Source organism: Cydia pomonella, chromosome 17 (assembly GCF_033807575.1).
Source record: "Cydia pomonella isolate Wapato2018A chromosome 17, ilCydPomo1, whole genome shotgun sequence".
NCBI lineage: Eukaryota > Metazoa > Arthropoda > Insecta > Lepidoptera > Tortricidae > Cydia > Cydia pomonella.
Window position 1 is genome coordinate 12,917,978 of NC_084719.1, and position 25,338 is coordinate 12,943,315.

At 40.7% G+C, this 25,338-nt stretch overlaps 1 protein-coding gene across 4 annotated transcripts; it reads left to right on the forward strand.

Moving 5' to 3' along the window:
• Positions 1-1,022: 1,022 nt before the first annotated feature.
• LOC133527223 (A-kinase anchor protein 17A) lies at positions 1,023-23,497 on the forward strand. Of its 4 annotated transcripts, none has more exons than XM_061864125.1 (10): positions 1,023-1,211; positions 1,750-2,564; positions 3,268-3,475; positions 4,000-4,138; positions 4,625-4,777; positions 5,547-5,627; positions 13,061-13,202; positions 13,516-13,638; positions 14,710-14,811; positions 22,703-23,497. In XM_061864125.1, the coding sequence occupies exons 1-10, from the start codon at positions 1,149-1,151 to the stop codon at positions 22,911-22,913; spliced, it is 2,037 nt and encodes a 678-aa protein (XP_061720109.1). In that variant the 5' UTR covers positions 1,023-1,148; the 3' UTR covers positions 22,914-23,497. The 4 variants fall into 4 exon arrangements, with proteins under 4 accessions (XP_061720109.1, XP_061720112.1, XP_061720110.1 ...); XM_061864128.1 differs by lacking the exon at positions 1,023-1,211 and adding an exon at positions 1,311-1,490; XM_061864126.1 differs by lacking the exon at positions 1,023-1,211 and adding an exon at positions 1,311-1,478.
• The last annotated feature ends 1,841 nt before the right edge of the window (positions 23,498-25,338 follow it).

Below are 25,338 nucleotides of genomic sequence, written 5' to 3' on the forward strand. Positions count from 1 at the left end.
AACGCATCCAGTGTGGCAAATCCCTGAGCCTACCTAGCGCATGGAGATATAAAGTAATCTTAATAGTTAATCTTATAAGTCCGTGACCTAGCGCCACCGGAGAGATTAGGAACTAATATTTAAAGCTGAAAGCTGGGCTACAACCGCGAAAAACAAAGTTCGTCAATTGCGGGCATTTTTCCCTGTCACACTAATTACGTCCTAATGAGAGTAAAAGAGAAAGATCCCCGCAATTTACGATTTTCGGTTTTCGCGGTAGGCCCCCTGGGCGACTACCGGGAAAATCAAAATTCGTCAACTGGAAAATCTAAATTCGTCAATTGCGGGCATTTTTCTCTGTCACTCTGATTACGTCTTACGAAGAGTAAAAGAGAAAGATCCCCGCAATTTGCGAATTTCGGTTGTCGCGGTAGGCCCCCTGGTCACTTTTGCAATAATTCTGCCATAAGAGATTTTCCTCCTATTAATTCCACACTCCAATAGTTTGACCTTCAAAGAACTAACGCGCGCGCCCCTACAGCCCAATTTGTTTTTTAAATTTTAATTTATTTATTGAGAACAAGCTTACAGCCCAATATCAACCTTAAAGCGCCAATTACATGCACACTTCCCGATTACGGGCCCGAAACATAGAGGTACAATAAGTATAGAGATGAAATGGTAGAGCCGGCAGATGACCGAACGAGATGCTCTTATGGAACTTTCAGTAGGAGTAGCAGAGAAAACGCTACGATTATTTGTCCTTGTCACAGTTTCATTCTTGTTTTTATTCCCTACCGTAATTTTTTGTATGGCTTATGGTGGGCAACAAGGAAGTGAATGTTAAAACGGGTTTTTAATTTTGTGGCATTGTGTATGTTCTATCCCTCACGGGCGCACGCGGTATGGCATATCACATCTATACGATCCTACCATCTATGGGTTATACGACGTTACGTTACAGCAGAATAAATAATAGTACTAAAACGTAGTGATTAATGATTATATGCTCTTTGTAATAGTACGTTAGACGCCTTTTAGACGCCATCAACGTTATTGTTAAATAATATACATGTGAAGATTAATAAACCTGGCCTTTACTGCAATGACTTTAAGTTTATTTTCAAGTGTATCAATTTGTGTTTCAGGGCGAAAAGAACATTATCTTTATGTTTTTATTTGAGATATTTCGGTACCGCTCATTTCTATTGACCAATTACAGAGCCGCTTGGGTACGTATACTTCATAGACATACAATCATAGACATACAATATAACGTATACTTTCACCTGATTGGTCTGCTTGTTGCTGTCGACCTGTCGAGTGTAATTGTCATATGTCATTAGTGTCATTCACTCTCGAATAGAACGAAAATGGAGAATTTCTTTTCGACTTTACTAATATAACATTAGTGTAGTAGTGATATCGTGTTGTTGGAACACCAAGAAAATAACCTTATTAAGCAGCGTGAACGATGGGCGCAATTCCTCAATACTTTGGTCATTTCATGAGTAGCTTTCATTACATTGTATTTTAGTATTTAAGATCTTCGTTTCGTCTTGTTTCATTCCATTCAAAATGTTTGTAATTGTAATTGTCCTTTCATTGTATTGTCATTAATTGTATAGGTGTTAGTGTTAGGTTCAGGTTAGGTTATCAGTAATCACAATGAATATCCAAGTGTGTAGGGACGTATCAGACGCTGTGGTGTTATATCTGCCCCAGCGTTTGTATCTCAAGTCGTTCGCAAAGCTAAACGTTTCTGTCCAGCTCCCAGCCCACAAGGTTCACGGCAAGTCCATCTCCAACTGGGAATTGATGGAGAAATTGAGAAAAATGATCCAACCTGACGCGTTTTCGATTCTAAAAGTGTCCAAGCATAGTTCTGAAGTAATAAGATTTGATGCCGAGTTAGAGCATCCAGATAAGCTCGAGCGGGTGCTCGCGAGACTCGAAGACCGAATAGTGCAGTTAAATGACTACCCAGAACCCCTCAAAGTGAAAGTATCTGAGGCGAAATCAGATTTTCCTAGCCGCCATTCGTGGGACTCGTTTTTTCGTGATGCCACTGACATGGATGAGATGAAGCCCGGTGAGCGTCCCGACACTATACATATATGTAATCTACCAATCCGGTGGTTTGTTCATGATCGTGACAGGGATGCTGATGCTCCACCATCAGAACATGTCTTAAAAAAAGCGTTTGAGAAATTTGGCAACATTCGACAAGTTGACATCCCCATAGCTGACCCATTTCGTCTTCAAATGAAGTCTACTATGCGGGGAATCACAACACCACTATCCGATCAAGCTTTATATTTTGAGGCATATATTCAGTTTCACGAATATGTTGGCTTCGTCCGCTGCATGGATGCTCTCCGTGGTCGGAAGTTGCTAAGAAAGAAGGATGACATAGCAGAATGGTGCGGCATTAAAGTTGATTTTGACAAGACCAAGCATATGACTGATGCAGCAGTGAAACGGAGGGCCATCGTAAGGGAACGGCTCACCTCTCGACAGAGAGCAAAGGAAGACGAGGAAAAGGCTGAAAAAGAGAAGGTTGCTAAGAGAGAAGCTAAAGAAAGGTGAGATTATTCATTATTTATTTATTATATATGAATGCACAGGCAGCTTATAGCTGATACATGCACATCAATGTTCTGCACTTGTGTTTAGTCCATTTATAAAATGTTTGTCAAGTATGTTTTTAAAAGAGTTCAACGAGAGTGCACTGATTATGATTACGGATTATTACATATTTACTGTAGACCTGTAGCTCATGATCATTTTAACTTCATTAACTATTTTAACATTTCTAAGCACTTTTGGAGCTTATTACATATTTTTAATTCATAGTTTGGTAAGTATTTTACAATAAACAAAGTTATGAATGAATTTCTGCACCCAATATCGGGTATGCCTATGACTCATACATGAAAGGTGTTTGTTTGGGCTTACATACAGTCTTCCTTTGGTTCTACACCTACAAAATGCAGTACCAGGAGATAAAAAATGGGCTGGGACTGCCACAATAGTATTAGTATGTCATTGACCTTCAAATGTCAACTCTGTGCACTGTAGAACTATTCTTTGTTATGACTGGGCCACACTACTGGGAAACTTGATTATCATGGTAATCCCAGATTGGCCTTATGAAAAGTGTCCATTATCGCGATAATAAGCGTTTCCCCTTAGTGTGGCCCCAGCATTACAGAAACTTTCCTCCATACATTCCATCTATTCCAGACAAAAAGAAACCGTCTCACGTATAATTTTTCACTCTTTAAGACAAAAATACGAGCGAGGAGAGCAGGAAAAACTGGAGAAAATGCGGGAACGGGAAGAAAGAAGGAAGAAGAAGCAGTTAGCAAAACTCATGCAGCGGGATGATGTGGACCTTAACGGGAAGGTTGCAGAAGAGAGGAAGAAGTTGCTGGAAGCTCAGAAGAAGTTACAGGCTATGCGGTTGATTGAGGAATTATTTAAAAGAATTGAGGTAACTAAATTATCAAAATGTTATTATTGTGATTTCTCACCAGCTGGTACTCTTGCTATTTAAAAAACTGATGAGAAAGTTGCATTTTATCGACAAGATTGGCAAAGTAGATCCTAATTCATTTGGCATTTATTAAGTAATACATTAAAACACAAAACCAGACATGAGCACTATTAACTCTCCAGTTAGTAAAACCATTGGTGAAACTAAACATGATGGTAGTGCAGGTGTCATGGTCTCTTTGATGAGACCTCCGAATCTCAAAGTTTTTTTCATATCTGTTAACTCTTAAAAACTCTTTTTTGCCAAGAAAAGTATATATTTTTTTGACCTAAAATTGGTTTGGTTGGTTGGCAGTTGTTCCATTCATGCTCTCTCTGTTTTACAAATAGTATCTGCCTAATAGTAGTAGTATAGTTAATTGAGGTTTCTAACAAACCTTGGCACTCGCTAAGTCTCCCCAAAATCCTGAAATGTCAGGGGAAATCTTGACGCTACATTGAGGACTTCTGAAAACATTTAAGCTTCGGCCAGACCTGCAAATGAACGGTCGCTCAGCGCCCGGCGAGCGCGCGGCGCGGGCGCGCGTCGTGGAACGCTGCAAGCGCCGCTGCGAGGAGGCGCTGCAGGCCGCCAGGGATCGCTTCCAGCAGGCATTGGACGGTCAGTGCACACTTTATTTACTCATAATTATGTATGCCAATATTTATTTATGCAGTATATTGCAAAAATAAAAAGCTTGACAACTGCGGCAGCTTGTATAGGTGTGCTTTATGGCGCCATCTACCGTGACAATGGGTATATCTATTACTTATCGCTATGGTTTGTCGCAGATATATGAAGGGCCGTGCACGATAGGCGTGGCGTTCAAAGGGTTTACTACTATTATTACTTCTGGTTTCTAAACCTTTTCCTAAATATTGCAGATAAATTCCGTACACGGCAGGAAGAAGCAGCTTGATAACTCGAGATATAAAATTGAAGATATTTGAACCTCATGGGTATTCTATTCTGTTCATATTTCTTCAATTTTATTATCTCAATATATCAACTTCCCGCCGTGTACCGTATTCATAATACACAAAAACGTCGCCTTTGGCTAAATAAAGTAGCACTGTTTAATAATAGACATATCTCGTATATTCCCAGGTCGTATAGTCCTCCGCACAGCGCTGGAGACGAAAAAGCCTCGTCGTTCGTTGTCACCGTCGTCCGTATCGTCGGACGAGCGGCCGCGGCGCGGCGTCAAGTTAGAAAAGTTGACGACCCCTGAAAGAGAGCTCGAGTACAACAAGGCTGCCAGTAAGTTTTCAATTTAATACGATGACGACCGGTCTGGACTAGTTGGTAGTGACCCTGCCTATGAAGGCGATGGTCCTGGGTTCGAATCCGGTAAGGGCATGTATTTCTGTGATGGGCACAGGTATTTGTTCCTGAGTCATGGATGTTTTCTTTGTATTTAAGTATTTGTATACAGTATGTTTATTTGGGAGAGTAAAATTTGTTTTTGTGATATCAGGGTTGGTCCTATAGTAAAAGTTGCTCAGTATGATCTATATATTCATCCCGTAAATTATTGCAGGTGACTAAATAAACACCCTGTATTATATATATCGTTGTCTGAGTACCTGGCAACACAAGCCTTCTTAAGCTTACCGTGGGACTTAGTCAATTTGTGTAGGAATGTCCCTATAATAGTAAAAAAAGGGCCGCTGAGTATGGGTATATTCCTAAATAACATCATTACTCACGGAATTGGCACACAGCAACAACTTTTGACGTGTAGATATATGGCTTTGGCTTGAAATACTGTATTGTATATGTATGCTGTATTTATTTTTTCTGTCCCGTCTGTTTCTATCTCTATCGTACGCTCATAATTATATTGCTATCCCGCTCGCGCAGAGGCATTGACCGTTAAAATTAAAACGTTAACCCAATGTCAAATTGTACCGGTAACCATGGTAACTCCAGGTTTAACCGGTTAATCTTAGCGTGTTACATTAACTGCGAGAGTTAGGTTAGCAAATTGTATAGACATGTTAGTCAGTAGTCCCCTGTTTGTTTACAGGCATGTACGGGATGGCGCACCCGTACGGCTTCGGGTACCCGTTCGCCGCCGTGCCGCCGCCCGGATACCCGTTCCCTCAGAGTATGAGTATCATTACTTCACTGCTATACAGGTGTCACAAAAATAGTGGGGATCCGTTTAAGGGCGTATTCGGTATCGCGAAAATTTTTTGCCATTTTTATGGAGGCTTGGCCGACTTGGATGACCTGACCAAAAAAAAAAAAATCGCGTCAAAAACAATTTTTTTTTCGTCTTTTTCCTAACCAGACAGAACACGATACCGAATGCCCTTGAACGGATCCCCACTATTTATGTTACATCCTGTACATATTTGTGGTTTGGCAAATCAATATGTTAGTGCGTAAAGGCGCGTGGAGAAAATTACTGTTGGAGATCAAATTTAAGCCTACATTTTTAAGTTTAGCTGTTTTTTCCACGGACGGTGGTTTTCGAGTATAAATGTCCGTTGAAAGAATTTATTGGGCCTTCCAGGCAGGCCTAAAATGTTGACATTAGTTCAATTTGCTGAAACTGAAAGGTACCATTCTGTTGAAGAAAAATTGCATTCACAGATTCTTTAGTTGTCAAATAAAATGCTTTTTATTTTTATTTGTGAATACTCTTGTACCCTTAACGTGGTTCATCATGTTTGATGGGAAAATGTTGTGTTTTTTGCTAAAATTTTCTAAAACTTGTTTAATACAGTTATAACATATAATAATAAAAAATACAAAAACCCCTACAATTTATGCCAACAAAATCTATTTTATGCCATAAATGCCTTTCATCATTTTGAAAAAGAGCTGATACTCTACAAACTGCTCTGCAAACCTGCTTTCAAGTAAAAACCACATCGAAATCGGCTCAACCGTTGGAGAGCTACGATGCCGCAGACAGACAGACATTGGCGTCAAGCATATAAACACCCCTCTTTTTTGCGTTGGGGCTAATAAAATAAAAGTATGTTCCCTTTCGGCTATTGAAATATCCTAACGATTTAAAGTAATTGAGGTGTTCCCGTGGAGAGCCTAGTTCTCCAGTTTTCGAAAACGGTTCTAACGATTTTGGTGAAATTTTAGGAGATTCCATAGTTGATAAATCGGTCTAGATACACATTTGGACTATTATTTGAGTGTTTCAATTCAACCGCCTCACGTACGTCCTGCGGTGGCAGTATGGTTGCATTTTTATCGCCTGTCACTATGCCTGTCAATTTCGCACTTACTTGTTAGAACGTGACAGGCATGGTGACAGACGATAAAAATGCGACAGTGCTACCGCCGCTGGACTCATACCTTACATTAGAATATACACCGTGGGCCAATTAAACCCGACAGATTTCAAAGGTGTATTCTTGACCGCATTTAGAGACTAAAATGTCATACAATGTTTTCTGAAATAGGTCTTGTTTTAGAGATAATGACAATTTTTGTGAAAATTTGTTTCTTTTATACCTTAGTCAAAAACGCCTTTTTAGCTGTGACACTGCCACTATGTGACTTGATTTAGACATACCTACTGACAGATATTAAAGTTTTAAAGTAAACTCGCAATATTCGTCTGTAAATAAAAAAGAAACTTTACTTATTCGTTGTAATGTTTTTTTTCACCAAGGTGTAAAAATAAATAACGTGTTGTGTGCAGAAAACGAAGTTGTCCAAAACTCATATAACATTTAATGCTCCTTATGACCTCAGGAATGCGTGGTTAAAATCTGTCGGGTTTAATTGGCCCACGGTGTATGTACCTATCTACTCGTATTTTATTTTACGGCTTTTCCCCGTTATCTTGTAAAGCACGGTCGCATTTTTATCGGCTGTCACCATGCCTGTCCCGTTCTAACAAGTATATAAGTGCGAAAGTGACAGGCATAGTGACAGGTGATAAAAATACAACAATGCTGCCACCGCTGTACTTGTACTCCTGTATACAAACATGTAGCAGTAGGGCTGCTAAGCTAAAAGTTTTGCTGACTGTATATATTTCTATTCTGACAATTATAAAAATATGTCAATGAAAGTGATTTGGTTCATTATTCAAAGATGAAAGCCCAAGCAAAAAGAAAAAAAAAACATTATTTTCTCTTTATGCTTGGTTCGAATTTAACTAATATTGTTTTGATTTCAGCCACAGATAACGACAACCCTAACTTAATATCGTTTTATAATTAGGGTTGTCACTATCTGTTGTATCGGATCTTAAACTTTAATTCCAGGATTTGGACTTCAGTAATATTATTATTTATTTTTAGCTTCCTATTCTCTATTTGTGTTGTTGTTAGGTTAAGTCCTGTTTCATATTAGTGTTTTAAAACTTGAAATATATGTGTTTATACATATTTATTATATGTATAATAAACGATATCTATGGTATACATAGGTCATTAGATAAGTTTTGCTATAGACAAATATGAAACAAAGATGGTAGTGCCTTTAAACCTATATTTGCGCGGAAATGAATATGCGCGGGAAAATATGTATGGGAGCCCTCAAGACACCAAGAGGGATTTTATTAAGTGGACTGTATAATAAATAGAAAAAAAGTACTTGCTTGACGCCTAGATTTAAGGGATTTAGGAAATGCCTGCGCACATACCTGGTGATCTTGCTGTACGGTACTTGAGCTGGCCAGCACTTCGTAAACTTTCCACGATCCTCAGCGACAGTACACACGTATATCACTTTCACTCTCGTTCGACAGTTTTGCTAATTTCACATTACATTTTTATTTCTTTCGGCTAAGAGATGCGTTTAGATCTGCATCGATTCAGGAACTGATTCGCCAAGATGGCGTCTCATAGAACATGCCGTAAGCGAGACAGTAATACGGCTTTGTGCGCGTTGGCAAGGGATAGGTAACTTGGAAGGGTTAAGAGCGTTTCACAAGTACCTACATTTGAAAATATTAGGAAAAACGACCTTAAAATAAAAATATCAAATTTGAAACTCACCATCCCCCCGGCCTTGAAGGAAAACTTCAAAGAAAAGAAAGGAAAGAGCCAAAAGTGCTCAAACTATGAAAAATATCATCGCGGCATATGGTCATTGTGCCAAGTTACTCGCTAAGTTCGTAATAGGAATACAAAACAAAAATTAACTTAACACCTCAACCCAAAAAAAAGAAAGGTTTAAAAAATAATAGTAATGCACAACAATTGTGCCAATAATCTAAGTAAGATAAGTAAAGCGTAAGTATAAGCTAAGCTAGCTTAAGTATTATAATTAATTGGTCTATACGAGTATCAGACGCGAACTAAACCTAAGATCCTTAACTAAAATTAGACTCCTATTGAGTCGGTAACGGACATAACCGTATGGTTGGCCGTTTATACGTTCTAGTCTTCGTTTTTACTTCCGCCACGCGTATGACTCCGTCTTGACTATTAGGATAGACGTTGGTTATAATTCCTAATGGCCATTGTAAAGGCGGGGCGTTATCAACGCTTAATATCACTACGGTACCAATTTTAATTGGATTTGAAGGTGTATTCCACTTTTCACGTTGCTGCAAATTATGTAAATACTCCATTTTGAATCGTTTCCAATAAGACTGCACTAGCGAGTCCATTAATGAAAACCGAGACAGTAAGTTGGGGCGTTCATCAGACAAATCAGCAGCAGGTAAAAATTCCAGCGGGGACGTGGTTAAAAAATGAGAAGGAGTAAGCGCGAGCGGTTCGGAAGGATCCGAGCTTAAAGGATACAAAGGTCGACTGTTAAGCAAAGCTTCCACCTGAGTAAGGACGGTTTCCATCTCCTGGAAAGTTAGAATCTGCTTTCCTATCACTCTGAATAGTAAAGTCTTAGTGCTTTTTATGTTAGCTTCCCATATACCTCCGAAATGGCTAGCGGTAGGAGGATTCATTTTCCAGGTAATACGGTGTTTCGCGAGCTCGTCGCTGAAAGTTTTATAGTAATCGTCCGATTGTAAAAGATCGTGAAGCTCCTTAAAATAAGCTTTTGCGGATACAAAATTTGTCCCGTTATCCGAGTAAACAAAGCTACAGGGACCTCGTCGTGATAGGAAGCGCTTGAAAGCGTCTATGAAACACGCAGAGGTTAAGTTTGAGGCCAATTCTATACGAACGGCTTTCGTCACGAGGCAAATAAAAAGGCATATATAGGCCTTAACGCTGCGTACACCACGTTTTCTATAAGGAGTAACATATAGTGGTCCAGCAAAATCTATACCAGTATGCATAAAAGCCTTGCATTGCTCTAAGCGACATTTAGGCAAGTCTGACATAAGAGGAAAAGTAGGCCTAGGATTTAACCTAAAACAGCGGTTACATTTTTGAGTGCGTTGCCGAACAATGCGACGCGAAGAAATAATCCAAAATTTAGTTTTTAATATTGCAACTAAATGTTGAGGCTCTGCGTGCAAGTTATTACGGTGATAAAAATCAATTATTAATTCTATTATATGACCTTTTTTAGGTAAAATTATAGGGTGCTTAGATGCATAATCGAGCGATGAGTTCGATAAGCGACCTCCAACGCGTAAAATCCCATCAGAAAGAAAAGGAAACAGTTTCTGTAACTTTAATTAGCATTTACGTCCTTTCGAAATGGATTTAATGTCAGCTGAGAAGTGTGCATCTTGCACCGCTCTTATAATTTTAAATTCAGCAGTATTCAGGTCATTAGCGGTAATTACATCATTTCGCGGTAGCTTCTTCAGAAAACGAAGCACATAAACAGTAGTTCGAAGAAGTTTGTTCCAAGTAGAACAGCGGTGGGCGAGCGTCAAAAGAGGGTGATCAATTTTAGTAACCTCCGTAGTCACGTGGGATACAGTTTTCTCCTCGGGTAGTTGTGACTTGTGACCGATTTGGAACGAACCTTTGTATGGGCCAACACTATAGGTTGTGATAACCAAGCGGGCCCTTTAAACCAAAGCTCATGCTGGAGCAATTGAGAAGGAGTAAGACCACGTGACACACAGTCACCAGGGTTTTGCGAACCTGCAACGTGGTATAAGTTGTCAGGTGAAATATTAGTTTGGATTTGCGAAATGCGATTAGCGACGTAAGTGTCAAATCTATGTGGAAAGGCGACCGACCAGCATAAGTCTGAAAATGCATAAATATTATTTATTTAAGCCTAGTAGACATAGTGTCGTGAACTTCCTTAAGAAGTTTGGAAAGAAGTAATATCCCGCAAAGTTCCAAACGAGCAAGAGTCACTTTGGGCTTAGCGGAAGCGACTCTGATTTTGAACAAAGCAACGTGACCACAGGCGGCTCGTTGCCATTCACAACGTGGGAATATATTACACACCCATATGCGGACTCGCTCGCATCGGAAAACCCAATGAACGAAAATTCAGACCGCATCTCAATGCTTGTATGTCGAGGAAAACTAAGGCAAGATATTTCCGGTAGCTCGGCTAAATATTGTTGCCATTGCTTAACAATATGCGAGGGAGGCTCTTGGTCCCAATCGATAGAAAGAAGCCAAAGCTGCTTGATAATTAATTTAGCATACAAAATAACTGGGCCGACGAGTCCTAGGACATCGTACAGCCGTGCGGTAGCCGAAAGAATGGCGCGCTTGGTACAAACGGACGGAGGACTCGAAATGTCAAAAACAAAGCTGTCTCGTGCAGGTAACCATTTCAAACCTAAAACCTTAAAAGTACTTCCGTCGTCGAAGGAAATAGATTTAGATTGTAGCAAGTTCCAAGATGTTTTCTACGCGCTTGTATATAACATCGCGCCTAACTGTATAGAGGGCTAGCTGATTTTTATATGTATTGTAATCATCGCTAATAACGCCCTCGCTGCCTTTTCTTTGTTTTGATTGTTTTGGCATTTTTATTGGGTACGAATAAGTTTTGCAATAAAACTAAATGAAAACGTCGTAAATAAATAATAAACCTACGAGTTATTTTAGTATGAAGGTGTAGTGTACTATTTAGTTTAGCAATTCTACTAGATGTAATTTATGCGAATGTTATTGAATATATGCGGTTTAAATAAATGAGTTCCCTTTTAAATAGGTATACCTAACGAATATTAGCCGCGAGTCGACGCCGTTACACGGTGAACGTAATATTTTTCTACCCGAAATACTTGAGCGAGCGGTGTGGCGTTAACTTGCCGTACAATCGTATAGGAATGAAACGAGCGGAATAAATAAAATCTGCCGAACAAATCCAAACTATCACGAATGAATTGAAATAATTATTTTGCCTATTTCCAAGATGGCTAACAATTATGGAATGTGAACAAAGGAAAAGTGGAACACGTGTATAAGTATGTTTGTCATAAAATTAAAATAAATTAGGAAATAACCTACGATCGATTGTACTTAGCAACGCGGGGCGGAAATAAAATGAAATAACTGCCGATGCGGGAGATATAGTAACATGGTTGACAGAATATTTCAGTTACGTTAGCACAATGACCATATAGTTAGGGGGATATTTATGACAAATAGTTAACTATCCGGTTCGAATGGATCAAAAAATATGGTAGTGCCTTTAAACCTATATTTGTGCGGAAATGAATATGCGCGGGAAAATATGTATGGGAGCCCTCAAGACACCACGAGGGATTTTATTAAGTGGACTGTATAATAAATAGAAAAAAAGTACTTGTTTGACGCCTAGATTTAAGGGATTTAGGAAATGCCTGCGCACATACCTGGTGATCTTGCTGTACGGTACTTGAGCTGGCCAGCACTTCGTAAACTTTCCACGATCCTCAGCGACAGTACACACGTATATCACTTTCACTCTCGTTCGACAGTTTTGCTAATTTCACATTACATTTTTATTTCTTTCGGCTAAGAGATGCGTTTAGATCTGCATCGATTCAGGAACTGATTCGCCAAGATGGCGTTTCATAGAACATGCCGTAAGCGAGACAGCAATACGGCTTTGTGCGCGTTGGCAAGGGATAGGTAACTTGGAAGGGTTAAGAGCGTTTCACAAGTACCTACATTTGAAAATATTAGGAAAAACGACCTTAAAATAAAAATATCAAATTTGAAACTCACCAGGTGACCTATCACATATACTTTTAAAACAATATTTGCATAGACAATGATTGGCCGGAAAACGTTTACTTAATTTTTAAATTTACTTAAAAAAAATCTAAGCTTTGTATGAAATGAAAATGTTGTATAAAAAATGCGTAAATCGTCCTTAGCCCAGGCCGACATTTTCAAAGTTTGAATCTATTTTTTAATAAGGAAATAAATAAAAAAATGGTATCCAGCCAAACATCGTCTATGGCTATTGTATAATATACTTTTTAAAAATATATGTGTAGGCCACGTCTTTGTTTCATATTTGTCTAATGCAAAACTTATCTAGTGACCTATGTCTGTATATACAAAACGACCACTAATACATGTATGGTACACGCCTTTTTTATTGCTTTTCGATACAACAACACCCTGAAAATGTATGCAACATCAATTACCATATTGGAGCAAGGAGTCATAAAGAAGACTTCGAAATCAAAGCTTTTAAAATCGATTTAGTGAGATTTTCCATGTGTTGTCGCAGCATCGATGTACTACCCAGTACGGGGCCAGTACTACCCGCCGCCCGACAGCTACCGGCGGCCGCGGGGCCGCGGGCGGGGGCGCGGCCGCGGCGTGCGCATGCCGTACTTCGACGGGCCCGACGCCTCGCACCAGTACTACAAGTGAGTCTTGTTGCAACGGACTAAGGTCCAACTTAGTTATAGTTAACCTTTTATTGACGAAACCTGAATTACTTAAATTACCATAAAACGGGGTGAATAGGGACGGCTCGGGTGAATTGGGACAAAACTTAAAATGAGATTGACCTGACAAACTCTACTTTTGTTTCGGTCGAATGATGGAATCTGTGTGGGTAGATATTAAAAAATTGGCAGGTAAATCTCATTTTAACTTTTGTCCCTATTTACCCTACCCGATCCCTATTCATCCCGGTTGACGATATGTTTTAACTGTAACAGAAACTCTTTTCTACAGGTACTTCAAAAAGCTAACGGAGAACGAGCACCGCAACGAGCACGATGACCGCCTCCGCTCGCGCTCTCGCTCCCGCTCCCGCCGCCGCTCGTACACGCGGTCAAGGTCACGCTCGAGGTCCAGGTATTTGTTGGACCCTGATTAATTCTCGTTGATTTAATCCTTTGAATGCTTTACATATATGTAAACCTTAGGTGCTTGAAAGTCTGAAGGTCACTTTGCCAGCGCAAGTGATGTACGTCATAACTCTTACGCAGCGTCTTACGTGAGTGAATAACTCGCGAACGCGAAGCAGCGCGGCGCGGCGCGGCGCGGGTGAATTCAATCCTTTAATACCTATGGAAGTGTCCTACGTGGGCGATCTCGTTGTGAACGCGAATGCCGTTGGGCCGCCGCGCCGCGTCGCATTCGCGAGTCATCGCTCACGTAAGACGCTGCGTTATAGTTGTCCATGGCGCGAAGGGCATGACTAGTAATGACGGCTTTCGGTGTTCTTGGCGTTCAAAAGGTGAAAATGGTTGTTTTTACCGAAAAAGCTATAAAAATTGGGTTAGTAATAGGCGGAGTGATAGGTTAATCTTTAACCTTAAACGTCGCTTTTGTATCATTTTGTAAATTGAATATTTATCTACAGGCAGTAAAAGAGTGCATTAAGTACTCCTATCCAGGGTGGTTCAAACCTGACGTTCAACAAAGAAATTAAATTCCCGGCATCCCGATTCCCTGGGTATACCGCATGTATGTTAGCTGATTGTTTGTAGTTGTCGAATAAATTTTTGGAGGCGAGCAGTTTACATCACCAATTAGGCGACATGTTGATGCCGACTTTGTCTTTTTTAATGCTAAAAAACGCCGTAGAAATAGACATTTTTTTGTTCATACACCTCTTATAAAATTGTTACTCACGTATTATTTAGTTGATCACGTCACGATTGATGTGTGATCAACTTCGACTGGAGCACCGACTGCTCCGTCTATAGCGAAGCGCGGCGTGTACTTAATAAAGTAAATTGAATATAAACACATTTTATTTAAAAGTCCCGCCCCTCCAGAACATCAAAAAAAAAAAAAACAAATCTAAAGATATATCGACGCAACGCACTCACTCAATAGTCGGTACTTTAACTATAGTAGTGTGTGTGTCGTGTAAATACTTGCCAAACAACATGACTTTTACTTAATTTCATATCGTAGGTCGCGCTCACGTCGCCGCTCCTACTCGCGGTCAAGGTCGAGATCGCGTAGAAGTAGGAGCAGGAGTCGGAGACGGAGTAAGAGCAGAAGTCGACGGTCAAGGTGAGTTCATGGTCGAAGGGCTACAGGTTCAAACTATAAAATATCTCATTACTCATTAGATCGCGCTCACGTCGCCGCTCGTACTCGCGGAAAAGGTCGAAGTCGCGCAGAAGCAGGAGCAGGAGTCTGAGAAGGAGTAAGAGCAGAAGTCGACAGTCAAGGTGAGTTCATGATCAAAGGGCCACAGGTTCAAAGTATAAAATATCACATTAGATCACGCTCACGTCGTCGCTCCTACTCGCGGTCAAGGTCGAGGTCACGTAGAAGCAGGAGTCGGAGAAGGAGTGAGAGCAGAAGTCGATGGTCCAGGCCACACAGTGCCGGATTAACCATTAAGCAAAATAAGCACTTGCTTAGGGCACCACGTCTAGGGGGGCACCAAAATCGTTGGCAAAAAAAACGGGTAGTCTCCAACGCAGGCCTTTGCCCCTACGAGGAGGCCCATTCCATCAGGCTTGCAATATGCTGTTTTTTTCCTCATACTTTACCCATTGGTTCGTGGTTGATTTTTGATTTCCAGCATTCTGCAAATCTGGCAGCCTTTAGGCCAAAGGGCCTTACATAGAGCTCAGTTTTAGAAAGCTACTTGTCTTCAACCCTACGTGGAGCTTGTTCTTCGGCCTTCTCGGAGTGTCGAATTTAATAGTAGATCTACTTTTGTCTTAATTTATAATTATGTTGTGTCCGAATTTCGCTCTCTTGCAACTCGGCCTTCGGCTTCGCACCGAAGTCTTAACAGATTTTCGAGGATCCGAATTCGTCACTCATGGTGCCCGAGCTCTTGCACACCAGATTGGTTTGCGACGTATTGCACACGGCCAAGCTGCAGAGCCGCGATCGTGCGAACTAATTGTCAAAGTTTTATTATAAAAAAACTGATGACGGAATCAAAGGCTAAAGTCCAGGTTCGGGGCCCCACGAAGGTCGAAAACCAAAAACATACGGTTTTATTTGAACCAAAGGTTTCCTTTAGCAGTATTAATCTTTGTTTTCCTAAGATGTAATTAAAAAGTGATGCCACCCAGATTTTAGATTCATTTGGTATCATTTTCGACATAATCTAAATGTAGATCATACCAAATTTCATTCAAATAGGTGCAACGGTTATTAATTGCACCCTCCTTTACACATCCTTAGCGATGGTTTATTAGATTAAAACTATCCTGTCCTTTCTTGGGACTAAACTAATTATCTCTATACCAAATTTCAACTAAATTGGTTCAGCGGTTGAAGCGTGAAGAGGAATATTAAAAAAAATGAAAATTTTACATGTTTCCACTTCGGAATGGTGTCAATGTGATACCATACTCTTAAATGAGTTCGGCATTCCCGATTTATACGAAAACGATACCAAACATAGCCTAGTAGCTTAACTGATGTAGATAACAAGATAAAGTTGAGAGCCCACCCCCTCCTCTAAAAATGTACACTACAAAACTTGGTGGCTCCACTTCTTAACTAAATCAACCCTTGGGTCCTAACTCCTAGGAGCCAATCCTGCCAAAGGAAATCTTCGGTTCGAAACGCCTATTTCATCGGCTGCAACTAACTCTAATCAAGTGCCCTTTTGAGCGAGGCCAAATGCCGAGCAGCAGGAGAGCCATGATCACATTGGTTCGATTTCGTTAGGTCTTATTCATACTCGGCTTTTTACTTTATGCAAAAGTTAGCCTTAAGCCTCACATTTTGGCTATGTGTCCAAATCCAGGCTTTCGTTACTCGCGGCTGGGCATTATGCCTTGTTTACAATTCGCCATTGGTTTTTTTTCTAGCGCGCCGCCATCAGACTCTCCGGGCGTCTAACCTTATGAGGACCTCAGCATTCGGCCTCATTCACACAATTTGTCAATTCCAAGTTCTGCTTTCTTGAAGCGCGGCCTTTAGCCTCATACGTAAAAGCGCCGATCGAACCGCGCTTTCAGCCTTATGAAGAGCTCATCTTTCGACTTAGTTTTGTAAGACACTTGGCCATAGATTCTTGCCAGAGCTCGGCCCTGCTGAAGCTCGACCTTTAGCCTCACATGAATGCGCTTCTCAGAAAAGCTCTCTTTTCATCCCTGTGTGAAGCTCGACCTTAGTCCTCGCTTACACTGGGTATTTTTTCAGTCACAAAATCCAGCTCTCTCGCAACTCCGCCTTTAGGTCTTGCTCGGAAGCGCCAAGTGGGCATTCCGGATCTTCAACCTTATGAGCATGGCCGTTGGATTCGTTTTTTGACTATTGCCAGCATTGGTTCAATTCCAAACACTGTTATCCTGCAGTTCGGCCTTCGCCCTCGCACGATTGCCCGCCACGGTAGAAACAACTGAGGGTTAACCGCGAACCACGTTCGACGTGTTGTCTCCCCGTCGCACATACGAATTTACAATTGCCTCTGGGCCTCAGTCCTTATGTAACTTTCGGGTTACTTTTGGCCATGTTACTTCTAGGGTTTATTTTTGAAGTGATTAAAGCAGGTTTTAATCACATAGTTAGCCGGAAAGGCAAGTACACAATCATAGATATAGGTAATTTCAATCATTTAGTCATAGTCATAGTCATAGTCATTTATTTTATAAAGCCAATTTACAAGTCAACATCGAATTACTATACAGAAAAATTAATCCTTACATCACGGTAAAATTACAAAAAATAACATTAAAATTTTCAATTAATACATTAAAAAAAAAAAAAAAAAGTAGTCAAGTCACAAATTCATTGAAATTATGATAATATCTAATAATAGTAAAATAGAAATAATAAAAAACAGAATAATTAATATATGATTAATAAATTAATAATTATATCTAAATTGATGTGTAAAAGGACTAACTGCCCTTATACATTAAAAATTCATTATAATTATAAAACGGGCGCTCAATAAGCCAGTGTTTTAGACGCCGTTTAAAGCTATGCAGACTTGTGGCCTCAGTAATAATGCTTGGCAACCTGTTGTAGACCGTGGGGCCCATCACGTGTGTTAGCTTGGACGACTTCACAAGTTTATGGCTAATACCCACGAGCTTGTTAGCGTTTCGCGTATTGTACTCGTGTACCATTGCGTTGGTTTTATAGAACGCAAGGTGTTCACGCACGTACACAGCTACTTGCATAATGACTACTGCGGGTAATGTGAGTATGCCCAGTTTTTTAAACAGTAGCTTCGCTGGAGTATCTAGCGGCACTCGTGAGATGATGCGTATAGCACGTTTCTGGAGGCGAAAAACTCTCTCCCACTCAGCGCAGCGCCCCCAGAGTTCCGCTCCGTACTGTAAAAGCGAGTGGACTGTAGCGAAATAGCATGTACGGGCAACCTGCGGAGTCACAGACCTGACGACTCGACTTAAAGCAAAGCACGCGCTAGCTACTTTGCCGCACAGTTTGTCAACATGACTATCCCACTTCAAGCCCGAGTCTATTTCAAAGCCCAGGAAAGTTGTGCTAGTAGTTTGATCCAGTTGCGTTCCATCAATGTTTATAGCCAGCGGCGCTGCCTGGCGACCTGATAAATTAAATTGCATGAAATGCGTCTTCCGTAAATTAAGAGCCAAGCCATTGGTTCTGAACCAATGGGCAAGCTGCGCCGCTGTCTCGTTTAATACCTTCTCGATGCCATCGACATTTGGAGCAGTTACAATTGCAGCAACATCATCAGCATACATTAATACCTCGCCGGCTTTTATAGCGTCTGGCAGGTCGTTTAAGAGCAGCGAGAACAGCAGATTTGAAACTGACGATCCTTGCGCAACCCCCATCTGTGCTCCCAATGGATCCGACCTCTCTTTCCCACCATCACTTACCACAACTTGTGTCCTATTCTGGAGTAAACTCGTGAACAAGGACAACGATGTGTCGTGAATGCCGTAATGGCGGAGCTTACCTGTAAGAACTGCATGGTCGGCTACGTCGAATGCCTTTGAGAGGTCACAGCACAAGACGGCGACCAGCTGCTGACTCTCTCTGGCAGCTACTATGCGCCGTACCAGCTCACGGGACAGAGATGTAGTGGATCGGCCCACGCGGTACGCATACTGTCTCTCAGATAGACAATTAGTCTCTTTTAGGAACTGCGAGAGGCGGGCACTTAGGCCATGTTCGAATATTTTTGCTATTGCCGGGATGATTGATACCGGTCTATAGCCATCCATATCCCCTCTGCTACCCCTCCCTTTGAAGATAGGAGCGACCTTACTTATTTTGAGCGGATCTGGGTAAGTGCCCTCTTTTATGCACCGATTAAAAAGTTCTGCCATCGCAAAAGCTAATGGGATTGGCGCTAGCCTTACCAGTTTCATGCTAACTCCATAAATGTCCTTTGACGCCTTAGGTGGAATGCATGAAGCAACCAGTCGGTGTACCTCATCCGCTGTAAAGGGGCGGAGGGTCAACAAACAATCCGCGGCGGGTCGAGCGCCGCGCAGCTGGCGCAGGGCGCGGGCGACGTCAGCGCGCGGCGCCCCGCACGCCTCGGCTGCACCCAGAAATCTATAATTGATGGCATCTAATGCATGTTTTTTACAACTAAACTTTGTCCCATCATTTTTTAGAAGAACGTCTGTCACATCTAACACAGGGCTATTATGTTTTCCCCGTTCCTTATTTATTACATTCCACATGGCTTTAGATGTATTAGTGCTAGATTGAATTATATTATTGTAGTGACTAGATTTATTACTCTTAATTAGATTATCATAATGGATTTTCATGTCATATACAATTTGATTAATTGGCTCATAATTTGGGAATGTATTACTTAATTCTATCATGTCGAATAATAAAGACTTAAATAATTTAACATCTGGGCTAATCCAAGACGAGCTACGCCTGCTATTTATCGTTTTCATGCGCAAAGGAAAACAGATATCGAACTGATTAACTATAATATTAATAATGGAAGTCGCAAGCTCAATAGCGTTCGTGTTTTTGGCGAGTATGTAGTTCCAATCAACACTATGAATAGCCTCCGTAAAATTTGCCTGATTCATCACAGAAAAAGACCTGGTGTATATATTGGAGTTGTTTATGTTAGATTTATTACGTAATAATCTTAATTCACCTTTGATAGCGAGGTGGTCGCTTAGATTAGTAGTAACTGGCTTCACGGTGGCTGAACCCATCGGTAAATTTGAGTACAAGTGGTCTAAGCAAGTCGCTGTTGTAGCGGTAATTCGCGTAGGGAAATCTACTAAATTCTCCAAACCTTGAGAACATAACATATCGGACCATTTTTTTATCTCCGCATTGCTTTCACCTAAGCAATTTACGTTAAAATCACCCAGGATCACACACTGTAGCTCTAATTCGTTAATCTTATTGAGCACCCGTTCAAAAACATCAAGAAAGTCGCTTATACAAATTAAGTTAGTTCTATATATGCAAACTATAGATATACCAAAATCTATCAGATCGATTGCTGAGATTTCGCAGTATCTTTCTACAGATAAGTTCACTATATCTAAGTTTTCAATGCATTTCATGTAATCGCGCGCGTATATACACGAACCGCCGTGCAGTATATTACTTCTACAATAATGCGAAACAAGTTTATAGCCGTCTAACTGAACACAATTCAAATTCGCCGTTTGTAGCCAATGTTCGGTGATCCCCAGGATATCGCACTTAAGTTCTCCCTGTAGAAGCACTTCCAGGCGAAGTGTTTTTTTCTCCAGTGCGGCAATATTTTGATGACATACTGTTATTGTTTCATTCTCGCTCGCATTCGTTGTTGCTCCAGTCCGCTCCCTGTTGAGTTTACGACTGCTCAGTGCGACTGGTGTCGGGGTGGGGCAAGCGCCCGCGCAGGCCGGCGGCGGCGTGAGTGTCGGCGGGCCGCGCGCCACGCGCCCCACCAGTTCGGCGTCGAAACCACTCCGATATTTTTACACCGGACGGCCACGTAGTTGGTGCATATACAAGCTCATGCACCCGCTCCGGAAAGCCTATAATAAAAGCTGCGTGTTTATCAGTCTTAATGTCTCGTTTTTCTACAGTGATTTCGTTCATCGGTAGTCGTTCACTTAAGTACTTCGTCACATTTTGTACGGTAGTTTCTGGTCTAAATGACCAAGCCTGCACGTATTTTTGACGCTCTACAGTTTGGAGGTCATCGTCTTTTTTTCCCGCACCAGTAATTATTAGTCGAGGTTTATTGTTTCGCTTGTATGTGATATGTTTCCAAGCATTGGGATTGGTGCTACTGTCCTCATTGGATTCATCACTAGTCACCTTCAAATTAGCAGGAGTTGGTATCTCAGAACGTGCAATAATACTGGGTCGTGAGGGACCACTGGGTTCATCACGCATAGCATTTGTTGGAGTCGCGGTTGGGATCTCTGGCACTGGGGCCACACCCTGTTGTATTGGCTCCTTATCAGCGGGAAGAGTGAGAGGGACGTTCTGTTTTGTCTCCGCGCGGCTTGCTTCGGGTGCTATCGGCTGCGCTCCGACGTCAGTAGTCAGTGATCGTCCAGTAGTTTTCGCGCTTGATTTTTTTGCTGCAGCGGTCGCAACCGATTTCAATCTAGCTTGACGCACCGGGCGCTGCAGCGCTGCCGGAGATGCATTTGAAATTGACTTACGTGTCTTTGTAGAGGTACCTTCCAAGTGATTTTTGAGTTGGTTCATCACTTCATTCTGATCCATAATTGTAATATTTTGCTCACTTATCTTGGTCTCCAACGCACTGGTTCTATTAACTAGTGACATTATTGTCTTTTGTAACTCGCGAATCAAACTTTCAAGCGCTATTTGCGCCATTCTTACTATTTTAATTTTTTTAATACGCTCGGGAGCAATGATACATGCAGGGCAGTCAACTACCCATATTTTAGTTCACGCCTGCTTTGATAAGTGACATTAGGATGGCGACTGCACCAGCATTACTGTTGCAACGTTACTGCTGCAGCACTGTCAATTTCCTTGATAAAATAAGTAATGGATTGAAAATACAAATTGCAGCAGTAATGCGACCATGAACGTCACTTAGTTTACCAAAAAAAATCAATGTTGTCAATGTAATCTGGATGAGCCTAGGCAGAGGGGGCACCAAGATCTAGAAATGCTTAGGGCATCAAAATTTCTTAATCCGGCACTGAGGCCACAGGTTACTAGAGATATAGATTACTAAAACTATAGATTTAAAGGTTTAACCTCTTGTCTGTATATCATAAGATTACAATTTTTTTTGATATTTTATTTTTATTTTTTCGGGAACGATATTTTTCTGCTCTTTACAGTACAACCGACGTTTGAACCCTCGATTTTTGACCATCACACGCATAGAAAAGGTTGAGGGCAGTGCTTTTTTGCATGTTAAATCATTCATGCATTTTCGATCTGCTTTTCTAAATCTTCTTCTTTTTATAAACTATTTTTTGTCTGCCAGTGCTTTGCCACTACTAGCCCGTTGGATGTAGCCCTTAGGAAATCTTCCTCTTTGTACATCGTTGAGCACAAGGGACATTGTCTCGTGTGAGTCGTGTGTATTGTTGTTTGGTAGACTCCACACTCGCAGAATATATCACCCTGTCGGCGTATTCCCCATCTCAGAAGATTATCTTTAGATCGACCAATTTTCTGAATATAATATAGGAATTCTATGGAGCTAGAAGACGCCTTAGTTAGTCTATGGTTACCGCCATTCCCTGTGTACAGCTACAGCGTCACAGTCTATAGAAGTTGTCCACCCGTACAATGTGTCGCTATACGCAGCGTTCTTTGGCATATATGGCTTGCCTACTGCCACTTCAGCTTGCTAATTCGCTATGTCGGTAATCTAGGTTCTCTGATGAATAACCGATGGATTCGATTTCTTAGAGAAACTCCGAGCATATCCATAACTCTCAGAGCAACCTTGAGTTGTTGGTTCTATTTGATGCTGACTTTATTTATACTAAAAGTTCTGTGCTTCCAGGTCGCACCACACTCGCTCCCGCTCCCGCTCCCGCCCGCGCAAGTCGCGCTCGCGCAGCCGCCGGCGCAGCAAGTCTCGCTCGCCGCCCAAACCGCGCGCGTCCCAACCGAGGGACAACGCCGCCCCCGACCGGCCGAGGTCGAAAAGCTGGTCCCTACCCCGGGACGGGAACGGGAAAGAGTGGTCCAAGAGCCCGAAGAAGCAAGATTAGTGATCAGAGTTAAGAACTTTTGAATATTTGAACAAATGATCAGTTAAGCTGAAGTAAAAAGTGATTTTGATTAGTTTAGTTATGGACAATTGATTGCAAATATTGCAATGTAGATTGGGAAAGGTGTACCGCGGGGCAACGCCGCCCTCAGTGCGAAAAGCTGGTCTTTAGTGTTCACGATTGATTGGAAAAGTGGTACAAGAGCCCTTAGAAGCAAGATTAGTGAAGTGGCTAAAAAGTCAAGAGTTGAAGAGTGATTTAAAATTTTAGCAAGCAATAGGTTAAAAGTTGACGTAATTAATTTTAACATGAGCATGGACAATCGTCCATGCATTTAATCAAATGCAATGTGGATTAGGAAACAAAGTGAAGTGATTCAAGAGTCCTAAGAAAATTAGTAAAAGGACGAGCTTAAAACAAAGAGCTGAAGAGTGATCACAGTTACAAGCTTTTGAAGATTTTAGCTAGTGATTATTAGTCAAGAATGTAAAAGTGATCATTTTGTTGCTAGTGGATGACTGATAAAGTATTGTTGTTAATAGCCAAACTTTATAATAAGAACAAATACATTTTATTTGTGGAAATGTTTTTTTAATCATTTGTAACCGACTTGGATTGTAAACCTTTCAAAGCCTCACGGGCGCATGTATAACGTAATGGTGTGACCAGTGGTACTTTTTTGTATCGTATAAAGTAGTTGGTTTACCACACTTCTTTGTTCTATGGACGTGATGGACAAATGAAACAATAAGACTATGTCTATACATAATCGCATTCCTCCAATATTTTGCGCTATCTATTGAACGGAATAGTACATTGTGCAACGAGGGGGGTAAGTGAAATTTTGGATACGAGGGTGGTGGAGGATGGTGGAATTAAAGGCCCGAGTTTGCAATATTCTTACCCCCGAAGTTACACACAATGTTTTTCATCACACTTGCGAAGAAAAAACTAAATTTTAAGCGAAATAATACTTAAATATGGTGAAACATCAAACTTTTGTCCGCCATTTTGTAATTTCTCGACAGGTTAGGTATCGAAGGCACAGACCAATTTGGCATTCAGCCATTATTTAAAAATTATGTAAAAATATTTTAAACGACATTTTAATTAATCAAATTATATAATTTTAAACATAAACAAAAATATTAAATTACAAACGTCAGTATTTTAAAAGAAAAACTCGTTTATGCTAATTTATTTGTATGAATAAGTGACATAATTTAAGAAAAAAGGGAGTTAAAGTTTTTTTTTCACAATCCCTAACTCCCGCGGGAACAAAATAGGCCTTTGTCCTTCAGTACCTGCATGTAATAAGATCTTTTTCAAGCAAGTGTGATGAAAATTGAGATATTGTGGCTATAGGTCTAGCCGCCGATCAAAATGTATGGAACGGAGACCTGCTGCGTTAGGCTATGGGTCACGTCGTACGTTGCGTTTTAAATAAATAAAGATTTATTTATTTAAAAGATGTGCTGTTGTGGTCTCCTTCACACGTCGACATTGGCGTTTTGATGCACCTTCGATGGTCCGTCTAGCCCTGCTCAGTCTATATGTCTTTTTTCAGTATCCTATATTCTCAGTATAGCTCTGAGCAAATGCAAAGAGAATTTAACATAGAGGACAGAGGTGGATTGCCAAAGAAAACTGTAGCCACAGTAAATTTACTGCCTTCTTTTGACATATGATTAAAAAATTTACGCCGAAGTCAGACGTCGCGTATAGCATAAAAAGGAGACCATAGCCTTAGAATTTTGGAGGTACGCGATTTTGTATATGTAGACGTTGTTAGTCTTATTTTATTCGTCCATGGGTTATTCAGATCCCTTTCTCCCGATGGAATGGAGACGAATAGACGATACTTGCGATTATTTTTGAGGCTCTTTTTGTGTGTTGCACACATGAATATATTCATCAATATCCAGTATGGATCGACCAATTTGATTATAGTCTTCTGTAAAGGATGTGTGATAAATTGATTAGAGTCTGTTCGGAAAGAGAAGAGTCGTGGAATGTATGGGGCCCGGTACATTCCACGATTCTTCTCTATCTGAACAGACTCTATACACAGTTTTGTCATACGGTAGAATCTCAATAATCCGAATCCTCTAATATTCAAACGCTGACATAGTTTATCCGAACTCTCAATTATCTGAACGCTGCAACCGTTCGTCAATAAAAAATTGTCGATTTTTAAAATAAAAAAATATATTATGTATTAATCGATTAGATTTTCTTAGGTGTTTTACATTACAACGTTATGTATTATGCACGTCAAGTTTTAATGAACTGTGTAGGTACGGTTTTTGTGGTAAATTGGTGTTTTTTTTTTGTTTGATGACATCCCATAAACCCCACACTTTGATTATCCGAACTACTCTCGGTCCCAAATAATCGAGGTTCTACTAATCTTCTACAAATCAGA